The 13,882-nt window shown below is 47.4% G+C and overlaps 1 protein-coding gene across 1 annotated transcript; it reads left to right on the top strand.

Moving 5' to 3' along the window:
- The first annotated feature begins 10,078 nt into the window (after window positions 1–10,078).
- On the top strand, window positions 10,079–13,295 carry LOC105704192 (probable cytochrome P450 6a14). Its single transcript, XM_012433222.2, has one exon. The coding sequence runs from the start codon at window positions 11,225–11,227 to the stop codon at window positions 12,755–12,757; it is 1,533 nt and encodes a 510-aa protein (XP_012288645.1). The 5' UTR covers window positions 10,079–11,224; the 3' UTR covers window positions 12,758–13,295.
- The last annotated feature ends 587 nt before the right edge of the window (window positions 13,296–13,882 follow it).

Genomic DNA, 13,882 nt, shown 5'->3' with positions numbered 1-13,882 from the left:
CGCTACATCCGTTTCCCAGCTGTTTGCTTCTTACCTAGACCTGAGCTGTTATATAAATATTTATTAATTTTTCAAACTTCAACGATGAAGCAGAAATTCCTCAAGGTGTATAGTACCTAAGTAAATAAATAAATAAATGATCCGTGAATAGATTATTCGAAAAAAACGTTGTAATGATAATTTGACCGGCACGGTACTTGAAGTAACTATTCCCGTGAGTTCTCTTTTTACCAGGCTGCCCCCTGCTAAACAGAAATCATAAAAGCCAGGAGATATCCATTTTATACGGTCTCTCCCTCGTGTTCTCCCTTGCGTAAATGCATTGCACCCTCGCTACCTTTCAGGACCCATCAAAATTTGAATTTCTATCATTTTAACGTTTCCCTTTATGCCATTGCACACGAAGGCTCTTTACCCTCGCGATAGGACATAACATATAAAGTTTGCGACCCCCGTCGGTTTCACGACTTTCCTGATGAATAATCGCGAGTTGCGAGCAGTCCATCGCACCGGATGATATCCATCGAAGATTCTAATAACTTCTTACAGTTATTAATACTTTCGAATTTTCATAAGGTCATATTACCTCAGAAGCCCCTGATTAGTTCACTGCAGAAATTAAAGTTCCGACCTAAACATTAAATTACTCCTACCACCTGTTCGCTTTATTTCTTTAATCATTTTTATTTATTTTAGCAACGTCCTTAAACTAATTTCGAGAATACACGGAGTTAGAGGGCATTGGATAAGACGTAATTCGATCTAACAAATTATCCAGAGGGTTCCCAAAGTTCCAGGTGGTAAATTTTAGGGAAGGCACCTACCTTACCGATCACGTAAAGGGTCCGGCGCTGTCGCTTGGCCGCATCTCCGAGAGGCCCTAAGGTCGAGGCTCGCTCGTAAACCCCGGCAAACCCGATGTAATTGTTCGCCAAGGGCTATTCGTCCTAGGAACCAGGGCTAAATGAGATTTCGGTAAAGTACCCGGTACTTTACTGCGACGCCAAAGGCCGCGGATGCCGCGACTCGTCTCGGCGATGTCTTAACCCGGGACGTGGGCGGAATTTCCACGGAAGGCCAAGACAGAGAAATTCGAGAACTTCGTAAGAAAAGTGACCGAAGTCCCCGGGGTCCTGGAGAACCACCCTCGGGAATTGGCGGTTTTAAAAGCAAAATCACCGCGGAAATATTCCCCTGCCCGGAAAAGACCTACAAAAACTGCGCCCGCGTTCGTGAAAAGAAATTTAATTATTCGTATGTATGCATAAATAAATAAATTGACACCGAATGAATAAACTCGGGAGAGAATTGGAATACCGAAACGAGAGTTGGCGTTGATCAAAGTGCGTCAGGGTTCGCTGAGGGGTTAATTTCAAGTAAGCCCATTTGCAAGCGATACCGCTTTCATTTGAACGTGCACTGTCGGGATTCAGGGGCGAGAAGAAACGGGGAAAAAACGTCGTTCAAACCGCGACATTAATTTAAAATACATCGGGGTTGATGTAAATGCCGCGCGATTAATACACCAACCTGTAACTCCATATAGAACCGGGGCACCCTGAGCGCTGCACTACAGTAGGACTGTACAGTAGGCGAACTTCAAGGGTGGTGCACTCGCGACCGCATCCAACCCTCCTATCGACTGTTGTCAGGCTCAGGTGAAAGATTCAAAGCAGCCAGGGGTGCTCGCAGGGGCAGGGGTCAGGGGGTAGCAGGTTGATTGATCGCGTGTCAGGCTCCAGCCGACCTGGCGCCAGTGCAGGGGTACTCAACCTGCCGACCGCGAACACCGATGTTCCCCTTCGACCGCTGTAGCTGCGCTGCATCGACGACAGCGCGTATCTCGCAGCGCAACTTCCTGCGAGCCGAGTTTACCGATTTATCCTCTTTACAGAGTTAAAATCTTGAAGTTTCAATGAACTTCCGATCGGCGGTTCCTTGCTAGGAATCACACCACGAGAATTATACCAGTTCTTCATTTTATAAGCTTCGATTAAATATCTGTTTTATTTATATTTTTCAAGTGAAACTTCTTATAGCGCGATAGTACGTGTAAATTCGAATGCTACGAAGAGGGACCGCGTTGAAAAGCGAAGCACTTTTTTACGGTTACTTCCTATTTGCATTCATTTTTGCGTATTACAGTCGAATCAATTTGCGGAAAGGTTTTCCCCGGTGTTGGCGCGTTGTTTATTATTGCCATTTAAAGTGAAATAAGAATAGTACAAATAAACAAGAAAAATCACCGTGCCCGAAACAACCAGTATCTAGCGCACAAGGGTATTTCATGAAAGAATAGTGAATAATAATTAATAACATCAAATAATTCTCATTAACTTAGAAGTTTCACTCTCGATGCGCGTGACAGCCATGTGCCGGTTGTATATTTTTTCGCCGTTCCTTTCTTTTTTCATTTAACGCAGGAATCAATAAAGGGACGCGCACGTGGGTATGTAGGTACGGCTTTCTCGAGGGGACCCAGGAAAACCGAGGAAACTCGAACGGTGGACTTGGCTCGTGGCCGCCATCTTGACTCCGAAGAGAGATCGGTCCGAGAGCGAGGAAGAAGGCGCGCGATAATTAAGCAACGATCTTCCGGAGAGGGCGAAGAGGGCCAAGGGAGAAGGCACGAAGCGAGATCAATGGCTCTTCGAGCTGCACGTGCTGACGTCTCTTATTTCCGAGTTACAAGGCGGTCGGTTAAGGGGCGCGACGAGGCCGACGGAGTAGGAACTCGAAGAGGAAGAAAAGATCGCGTCGGCTGCGCGAACGACGGAGAAGGCGCGCGGAGTTGAGAGGCGCACCTCGTGACTCCGAGACTCCGGACCACTTCGTCACCCTCGAGAGAGGACGGAGAGTAGACGTGCTCGGTCCAGGTTACACCGGCGATGGTTTTCGAGGCGACGACGCGGTGGAAACTCGGCCTGAAACGTCCATGCGAAAGAATCGCTCCAATTGATGCATTGATTACTCCGATGCTAACGAGTCTGCGGTATCATATTTTTATACTTTGCCTCGCTTCCTCCCAATTGATCTTCCTCGATTCTTCCTTATTATTATGTTACTTCTATTTGAATCATAAATAAATATCATACACAGGGTATACCAAAAGTGGACACGGCTTACGGAGTATTCTGGTCAGAAATGGAGTCGAAAAGTTCTGTACTATTGTTTTCTGCAGTGCATGGTCTACTTGACGTAATTAATTTAAAAATAGCCAACCGGGCGCGTCAATTAGCAGAACATAAATCGAAGAACTCGTCATAAAATGTCTTATCCTTTCGCTGCAAATAGTAGACCGCGGCTGATATGCATTCGGATAATCGGCACACCTAGTTAACTATTTCTCAATTAATTATTACAGGTAAACTGTGCACTACAGAAAAAAAAATTGTACAGAACTTTTCGACTGCATTTTGGACAAGGATAGCGACGGGAAAACCGCGTCACTATTTTTGCAGTAGTCTGTATATAATAAATAAAATACCAAACCTGTAGTAGGAAGGTGATCCGGATTTTGGACAGTTCACTGCACTATGTTGAATGAACGACAGGATACCATGGGGTGGGTAAGCTCAGGTGCACGAAGGTAATCCCAGGACCTTCTTAAGGTACAACCCCGGATCCTCGGGGCTAAGGGATGATCTATGATTCCGCGTATCCGCCTGTCTATCTCCATCTCCCCTGCACGAAATCCAAGGGTGTCTCCGTTTTACCGGGACAGTAAAGGCGCTCCCTATTTTACGCCGGCGAAGCGTAACGCGGACAACGGCAACAAGAGCGCAAGGAGGCTTTATGCTCGAAACTTTACGCCGGGGTTTTATTAATACTGCCGAGTAATGAAGTTAGGGTGCAACGATAAACCACGCCCTGCGAATGCGTCACTCTTCCGCCTGGTAGACACCCCAAGATTTCCGACACTTTCCGTTCTCATTGCTTCTCCATTCCTGCAATAACCACTTCCAACTCTTATCGAGATTCCTTGCTATCTTAGTGTATTATTTTATTAAAAAATGTTCTTGCAAGTGAAATCATTTCCTACGAGGGAAAATAATGATTTAAATTTTTTGAACAGGTTCAAGGTCCGTTCTTATCAATCGTTCCTGGAGAGGGCTTCGGACGAACGGATCGGACCTCTCGGGGAGAGTTCCACCTCGAAGGGGCGCAAGTTCGTTAATAAACGACTCGTCGAAGTAGCGACGAAAAGTGCATTAAGCGAGAAGTGTAGTCCCCTTGGAGTGCATAACGCTCGTGGTGCACCGAACTACGAGCGACGGAAAGGCGTGTTTCGCGCGGCGACAAAGGCGCGTAGTCTGTTGGAAATTAAACGAGAGTGTGGCAAAGGGATCACGCGTGTCCCGAGATGAAAGGGGTGGCGAAAGAGCGCCATCGAGGGGATGAGAGAGACCGCGGGGATGCATCGGGGAGGAGGAGGGACGCAATCGCGCCGAGGGAGTGAGATTGGTCCGCCGACCAGGAATAAGAGCCGCGATACAAAAGACGCGAGGAAACCATCCCCCGGCAATTTTCCACCCCCGGCAACCCTCTCGGAGAGGATGGTCGCCGTAATTCGGGTAGCGGTCTTGGAGGGATCGCTCCGCTTTAAAGCTTAACCCTTTCCGATTCGCGTCCCGTTTCGCCGTCGTTTCCGTTTCTTCCCCGTTGGAAGATTGTCCTGGAATTTTTCTTTTATTTTAGAAAACCAATAGGAGGATATTTTCAAAAATGTACCCGTTCAGACCACCTCATTCCGCCAAAAACCACTAAAATTTATGAGTTTCCGGAAATCGAGATTCAGGTAACTTATCTTATATCGCGTTATGTATTGGTTCCATAAGTTTGCATACATTTGTTTCCAGTACATTTTTCTATGACAATAATTGCCCGCTTAAATAAAACTACCGAAAATTTTTAAAGAGCTTGAGGTAATCAATGATGCCAGGGAATACACTATTAATTAATACGTGATTCCTTTCGTTGTGAAAAATGCATTTTTGACCTTTACAAATTTGTCCGCGAACTTATGGAGGAAACCAGTGATTATGAAAACTTGACCACATGAAAGAACGATTGTGAAAATTTCTCTCCGGTGTCGACTGAATTCTTCCCGAAGAAGGGTATTCTCAGGAAGGAGGGAGATTTCCCCGGAATAAGCGACTCATCCAGGCTGCAGGGTTACCGGGCCATTTTTTTCGCGTAACACGCTTCATGCGAGGAAAGAGTCATTCCATCGCAGATGCAATCTGCCGCCCCACGAGAGGGATCACGAGAAATGGGTCGCCCGGTCCGGATGGGCCAGTTTCGGTAGAGCGAAAAAGTTTGCTCCTCGTCCTCCACTCGAAAGGACGACTCGTCCCGCTCGAGGGGTCGCGAGTCGCGCGAATTTCACGAATTCCCCGAGCGGACCGGCTAAGTGCAACCTCCAGCGGGAAACGGCATTCTGATAGATCCCGTTAGCCGAAAACTTCGGAGAACTATCCTCGATTTGGAATCCTTTGGAGAGACCGAACTCGCAAAAGGTCCTTTAGCCGATTGGTTTCGCGCGCGGCCGAAGTTGCGGAACCTCCGGAGATACTCGCGGGGAATTTTCATTTAACGAATTGCCGCGAGAAGCGATCCCCGTAATCTTCTTCCGTCTGATAACGCGGCTGATATATCGCGAAGAAAAATGGTCCTTATAAATCTCGTCCATCCGATAACGCGCGTGATATGGAGAATTCTCGCCCAAGTCGGTCAAACTCGAGGCTGCCCAGGGGGGGACCGCTTCGAATTCCGACCTCGTAGATGCCGGGGGAGGAGCCTGACCCGGTTCGGTCAAACGGCGACTTAAGGCTCCCGGAGGCCGCGCGTTGCCTCGCTCGCCAAAGTCGCCAAAGTCGGCGAAGTCGGTGAAGTCGCCGAAGTCGCGAAACTCGCCAGAGACGCGAAAGACGCCCTAGCCATCGCTCGTGCGCCGGGATCCAATGAGGACCCTCGAGGCTCCCGGGACGATAATCTCGTAGAAACCGGAAATGCGGTCGGAAATGCGGCCAGAAATGCGTCCGGGGCGACTCTGATTCCTCCAGGAGGCGGAAACTGCCCACGGTTCGTTTCCTCCCTATCGAAGAGACCGGCGAGAACGCCCATCCACGTCTGCACCTTCCGGATCCGGAAATGGAGGAACCTCCCTTGCGAATCGATGGAGCCGTCATCCATCGATGGATTGATGGGTGGTTAGGTGGATGGATGGGTGGGAGGTCGGGTGAATGAGCCGACGGATACACGTCAGATCAAAATGACAATCCTGCATGTGTCATGCTGTATTCCGGCGCATAAATGCATGCAGCTCCCGAGCCTTCGCGCGGCTTTTAGTTGTCTCGGTGCATCGATGGATTTAAAAATTCTTGGTAAAACTAACTCATCGATGCATGCGCATTAATCTTCTTCCGAGTTTTCCTGCACGTGTTGCGAAGGGAAAATCTCAGACACGCCGGGTCATGGATATGTTTCACAGGCTAAGGAAGTCTAACAACAGATTTTTACCGTTTTAGATGGTAATATTTGCTTAAAAATAATTGCAAAACATTGATGAGCGACACCCTGCCACAAAAAGTTAATACTGCAGTACTTCCAAAATACCATCTTCCTATACATGGTGTCATTTATTTCCGCATTCTTTTTGAACGGAGAAAATATAAACAATTTGAATCGTCCGTAAAAAGGACACAAATTCCCTCCTTTTTTTAAAGTGATTGAGCTGCTTCACGGAGGGTCGGGGGAAGGCGTTCCCAGAGGGAAGAATGATTTTCCATTACGGCGCTAGTTTGCGCCAGTTCGCAGTACTTTGCGGATTCGGTATGACGGCAAAGATGTATTTCGTCCGCGACTTGAAAACCGGGTCAGCTGGCAGGCTATCGGAGATGATTAATGCGAGTTCTCGATTACCGACGTCGCCTGGAACGACCGAGCACACTTCGATTACTTTCAGCCCGGGGAAGTCGAACCGGAAAGTCTCTCGGAAATGTTATCAAGAGAACTCCTTGGCTTAACAATTAATTCCCAACATGACGTGGCTCGTTCTACGAAAGCCCAGACGAAACTCCCAAATATTAAAAAAAAAAAAACGAAATAGCGATTTTAAACCGGTGGGCTCCAAGCTTGGAACAACAAAGTCACGAACATATATCACGAACTATAGGCAATGTCGATGAACCCAAAAAATCTCAAAACGTTACTAATATACACGTATACGGAATATGATTTCGAACCGAATGAATTATGAAGGGTAATAACCACTTCCGTAGCACGATATTTTATTCTCAAGATGAGACGCAAGACGGCACTTGTATACATTAAAAAAAAAAGTATTTTATCCATTTCAGAAAAAAAATGATCGCGTACGTACAAAACAAGACGACGTCACGTGTATCCATATGCGTACATATGTACGAAGGCGTGCTCGGTGGAACAAGTTCGGCGCGATACGAAGCAGCATTTCGATCCCTCCGGTGGCCGGCAAGGCCTGGACAAGGGGACCCTCCTAGCCGGGATGAATCTTGTATGACTCGAAGTCCCTCCAGGAGCCATCGAGTGTCCGAGAGAGGAGGTGAGAGTATTGATCCCAAAGACAGGGGCTCGATCCGCGAGAAAGTGGACGGCGCAAAATGGTCTCGAGGCGGCCTTCGGTTTCTGGAAACCCTGGCCATTCGGTTTCAAGGCCCGCTGGGGTCAAGACCGGGCTTTAACTCACCGCTTTGGAGGATGTTACATCGGTTTCCCACGGGAGGAAATGCTCTGCCGTCCTTGCAAATATCGCAATTATTCCAAGTCCTTCCTCTCAGCTTCGGGTATTACGCGGCGAGGGATTCGACACGTACCGGGACAAACTTGGTCCGACTAATGTCGCGAGTGCATTCGCAATCGCTGTAACTTTGTAAATAAGTAAAATTTCATGAATACAGGTGTCTAAGCGCATTCGATAAACATTAAAGTTCTCATTGCCTCGTTAAGTTTCCGACCCTGCAAGCGATCCGGACCATCGTTCTATCATGGGGTACCAGGAAATCATGCCGGCGTCGCAAATGTCATGAATGTAGCAATTACTCCGGGTCCTTCAGCCAGCATCGGGTTCGACATGGCCCTGGAAGCCTCGGAGTGGCCCCCTTAGCAGGGAATGATTGATGCGACCCAGTAGCCCATGATCGCGCCAGATGCTGACGGAACCATTAATCGAGGATGGTCCGACCTCGTTCTTCAGGGGGGAGGCCAAATTCCTAGGATTGGCCGTGTTAACAGACGCCGAAATTCTGGGATAACCGTCCGGAACAATTGGGGTCTTCCATGGATGAATTCAGATCCACGACCCGAGTTAATGCTTTGCTCCACTTTATCTCTATTTTATCTCTTATTTTCCCCTTGATCCAGTTCTTAATTATCATTTCAGGGTTACATATTCAAGGTTCTCGAGGAATAATCCTCTAATTGAACGTGCCAAACACCTGGAGATGTGCCTCCGATAAAGGAAAGACATTTTCCTCCCACGACACCCCAAGGGAGGATCCCATCGAAGTTCCTTTCCTCGATTTTGCATCCAGGTGAGCAGAAGCCGGAAAGCGTCCTGAGGGATCCGAAGAAAGGACGGCTCCTGGTCTAAGGAGATTCCTGTGCGGCTCGTTAGAGTTCTCGGAGGTCGAGGTGAGGAGCCGAGAGGACGCGAGATCGATTGCCTTGGTACATGCACAATAACAAGAGACGGCGTCATGTATCCGGGCTAAACAGCCCATTTGCCTCGCACAATGGAGCCACGTCGCTGTTGGCTCAACTTAATTACAGGAGAGCTCTTGCTCCTGCTCCCTGCCAGGTCGATAATTCCCCCATGGGAATTTTCAGCGATCGATCGATCCTCGATCACGACCTTATCGGCTAAGGATTGGTCGAATGGGCGACACCCCGAAGCGCTCCAGATTTCCAAACATCGGGATTAAACGGACTTTGGTGTTTCTTTTTGGCGAAATGGACATCTCGTCGATTCTGCAGCGGGATTAACGAGGGGTCTTCGGGGTTGGAAGAGGCCGGAGTGATTGGACGAAGGATGAATTGGATCAACCTAGGATGAGGAATGGCGTGGACGTGACCTTATAAGGGGAGTGTAAAAAGGGCTCCGCTCTTTCCGGCCAAATTAAATGATCCCAAAGACGTCTCGAGATGTCGTGGGTGGGACGCGACCGTCGTGGCTGTCCAGATACCTTCTGAACGGTAATGGTAACTCGAGCTCTAGAAAGGACATTTTGGAGGGTCGGTAATATTTAGAAAGGCACTCTACAAAGGACTTTAAAATAGGAACATCGTTTACTGCGATCATAGACTCGGAGGCAAATGCATTTAACGTTGACGGAAATATTACCTCTACTTTCGCGGGATGGTCATAATTATTCAAGGTTACCTTCTGACCAAAAAAAAAACGGAACATTCGTTTGCAAAGTACTTTGATGCGAATGCTTTTAAAATATTTCACTCGTACAACAATTTTTGAAGAAATATAAAAACATATCAGGAACGGTTAGTCGCTTTAACCTCGATCATTTCCACGATTCCTGGGAAAGGATTTCATCGGAACGGCAGGACTCGATCCCTTGGTGAATTGTACGCCCAATGAAGCAACCGCCTCCGGTAGGACCATAACCGAGGGTAATTGCAACGCGTACGCTAAATCTACTTTGCGTCAAAGAGCTCACCAAAGTTCTCATAAGCGTCTCTCCCCGGAAGAGGGTACTCCATCAAACGGGGGCACCTGCAACGAGAAGAGAGTGAAATTACTTCGGAGCCACTCGAAACTCTCGTCAAGATGCTCGAGAAGGATTCGCTCCGCACTACCTTTGCGATGTATGGTAACGAAGCGTATTTGCAATCCATTAAAGACAAACCAGTAGGCTACACTAGTCTTCGGGGGAATCAAGGAACTCCGGGTCGACTAAATTGAAGAACTGCATCTTATCGGTATCACTGGCCAAATTATGTTACCTTATTTTTATTAGATTATAAATACATTTTAAGCTCACAGGAAAGTTTAACTTTAATTTCAACGTAAGACTATTATTTAATTTTTTGATCATGTAAGAGTCAACGAGGACCATGCAATCATAAAAGACGTATAAACGATAATAAAATAACTGCAAGTAATATTTAATGCCATGTTCGCTGCTTACAGCAATGCACTACCGTCGATCACACCTCACCTTGAAAGTCGCTAGTGTTAACAATTTAATGCTTCATCATGGTCCGTAATTGGTGACGTCAATGGTTTCCGACGCGAGTAATGTGTCGGTGCCAGTACTTTACCCTGGTCGGTTTCAAGTGCACCTTTCAAATGCATTACAGTTCGTACTTCACCGTGATCGGAAGTACTTCTGTACCGTCAGTGATTGTGAATCGGCAATGACATATATTCAGCACTAGTCCTCGCAAACAATTAATCACTCGTACTAAGTCATTGTCAATCAGTAATATAATATGCAGAAATACTTACACGTTCTTCCATAATAATTTCATAAGAGTGACAACGATGACCAAACGGTAATTAATCCGAACTTCTTTCTCAATGCACTGTTATCGCTCAGCAACGTATCTTAATTTCATACGAAGGTCATAGTTTCGTGCCTCTTAAGTCCGATAATTCCTATAAAATGGCCGAGCAAACATTTCCTGTTAAAATCTAATCACACTCTGATAAGCCATATAAATAAATCATTACGTATACCCCCACAACCATTTCCTCGAGAATCCCATAGATCGCTTCCTGACTGATCGAACGAGTCATTTCGATTTTTGAAATCGACTAGCTCGTTGCAATTTGTAGGACACATTCGTCTGCGTTGAGTTGGTCTTCGGCCTAATTGAACGGCCAATTGGAGATGCGTTCGCGCGAGCGAATCCTTGATACCAGTTTCGTCTAAATTGATTCGTCTCGTTATCACGAGCTCGACCTCTCGTCGCAGTCTACTCCAATTGATAACACCAACGGAGGCTCTACATGGATACTACTCCTTGATCTCTATTACCAGTATTGCGTCGTGCGCCGCTGTACGAACGACCATCCCATTGCGATTAACGGTAAAAAATAAACGTCCGTTCGTCGCAATTCCAGAAGTTATATAAAAATATCGATACATGGTCAAGACCATTGCGACGCTGGTGAACGAAAGTACGGACAGTTCTCCAGACTGCGTCGAGGAGGAGGCCCAGAAAAATGGAGCTGGCCGTCTGGATTTTGGTCGCGATCCTCCTAGTGACGCTGATGTACCTTTATTCAACCTGGAATTATAATTATTGGAAGAAACGTGGAGTCCCGTGTCCCGATGGGTACCTGCCGGCAGTGGGCCATCTGGGAAAGATCATCTTCCTGAAGGACGGCCTCTTCGAAATCTGCAGCAAACACTACAAGAAGATGGCCGGTCGCAGTATGTTCGGTCTCTACACAATGCGAAGACCCATTTTGGTGCTGCGGGACCCGGAACTCGTGAAATCCGTCCTCTCGACGAACTTCACCAGCTTCCAGGAGAACGGGTTCCCCATCGACCCGAAGGTGGACTTTTTACTGGCGGAGAATCCCTTTTTCACAACCGGCGAGGAATGGAAAGAGAAGCGCTCGTTCGTGGTGAACGCCTTCACCAGCGGCAAGTTGAAAGCGATATCCGACAACATCCTGAATGTGGCCGCGAAGCTGAGTGCCTACCTGAAGAAGCGCTCCAGCGAAGTCCAGGGACCCCTCGAGATTGACCTGAAGGACCTGTTTGCGCGATTCACCGCAGAGGTGGCTTCCGACGTCGCATTCGGATTGAACGACTCGTCCTTGGGGCTGCAGGATAATCCCGAATCCTTGCACAACAAGGCTAAGGACATTTTCGCGCCCACCCGGGTCAACATCGTGGGGCACGCCACGATGCTCTTTTTTCCGTGGCTCTTCGATATCATGAGTATCCCCTTCATCCCTACGAAACTCCAGCTCTACTTCGTGGACGCCGTCAAGAACGTCCTAAGTGCTCGTCAGGAGCACAGCTCGCGCAGAAACGACTTCGTGCAAATGGTGATAGACAAGATAGCGACTACCGACAAGTCAGGTCGCATCGACGTGAATATGGTTGCTCCTCACTCGGTGACTTTTTTCGTGGACACCTACGAGACCTCCAGTCTTACGTTGGCCTACGTGGGCTTCGAGCTGGCATTGCACCAAGACGTTCAGGCTATGACTCGAAAAGAGGCTCAGGAGGTTTTGGAAAAATATGGAGCATTCAACTACGAGTCTCTGAAGGAGTTGGTCTATATGGAACAGGTGATAAGCGAATCTATGAGGCACCATCCCGTCATCGGCCTGCAGAAGACCTGCACGGAGGAGATCGTCCTGCAAGGATCGGATGGGTTGACCTGCCGCGTAGAGCCCGGGACCAGAATCCTGATTCCTGTTCACGATCTCCACAAAGACCCGGAATACTGGACCGACCCAGAGTCCTTCGATCCTGACAGGTTCTCCGCCGAAGAAAAACAGAATCGACCGAAGTTTGTGTTCCTGCCCTTCGGGGAAGGACCCAGGATGTGCGTCGGCATGAGACTGGCTATGATGCAGATGAAGATCTGCTTGACTACCCTGCTCCTGGAGTACTCCTTCCAGCTCGCTAACAGGACCAAAGTCCCTTTGGAGATTGCACCCTCGAATTTCTTGAGCGTTCCCAAACATGGCGTCTGGGTTCGCCTGCGGCCATTGAAGACCGAAGAGCGTTCCTAAACTCGGGAGATTAGATGTTAGATCACTACATAGACCGTGATGTGGTGTCCTCCAAGAGGAGTCCTGAGGGTCGATGATCCATTCCGTACCAGCTGCCATCCATCGACGAAGATCGATAATTCAGGCATCAATTTGGGGTGCACCGATTATCGAATATTGAACGCGCATCGACCCAGCACCGCTTTCGGCTACTCCGGGTTACTTAAATCGGATTTTCGAAGTGCATCGAGTTATGGTCAATATCGAATGATGATTAAGGACGATTCTGCTGAATATACGATTTGTCTCTTATGAGAGAGCTCTTCATACAGAAGAAGATATTAATGTCGTTTCTAATCATGTATTCTCCATGTTGAGTAGCCTACAACTTGTACACACCTCTGTATATGTTATTCCAGCTTCTTAGTACGATTTTGAGCTTTGAATGGATCAGTCTTCTCTTAGAGTACAGTAATTATAAATGACGCAAGTGATGCTGTAAATACACGAGTTCGTAAAATCGATGTAAATAAAATTGTCCGCAATATTCACCACTGTACCAAAAATGAGTTTTTAACTCTCTAATATCGAGGAACGTTTTTCTCTCCATTCTGTATAATCTTTTATCTTCGGACCGAGTGAGACAATTCTGAATCCAGGGAAATCGCGTGGATATTCGAGGAAATTCGTCGAAATTCGAACACCCTCCCGAAGTGGAAATTTGCGACTACATAGATATCTGAATATCCGAACGCGTCGATATACCGGACGGATCGAACCTCGTTACCCGGTCCCTCTTTTCCGCCCGTTTAATTCCGCAAAGCGTCGCGACCCGCTCGACAGCCGAGTAGCGCGTTATAAATTATAGCCCCCTAATTACATATTAGCAATCATTCATCCGGCTCGAGAGTTTTCCGATAATTGCGACGGCGCCCTAACCTCCGAGTTGCCGATGTCACGGGACTAAGCTCGCGTTTTCGCGAAACCACCGATCGATCGACGAAACTTCTCCGAATTCCCGATCCCTCCCTAAAATTGCGATCAATCGATTTCACACGTTCAGAAAATAAAAAAGAATAATTATGTTTCTACAAATACGACCCTCGTCGAAATTCTTATTCAAATGTAATAAGTTGCAAATCGACG

The sequence above is a fragment of the Orussus abietinus genome, unplaced genomic scaffold (assembly GCF_000612105.2).
Source record: "Orussus abietinus isolate OABI.00-Male unplaced genomic scaffold, Oabi_2.0 scaffold195, whole genome shotgun sequence".
Classification (NCBI taxonomy): Eukaryota; Metazoa; Arthropoda; class Insecta; order Hymenoptera; family Orussidae; genus Orussus; species Orussus abietinus.
This window is presented reverse-complemented; position numbering and strand designations above follow the sequence as displayed.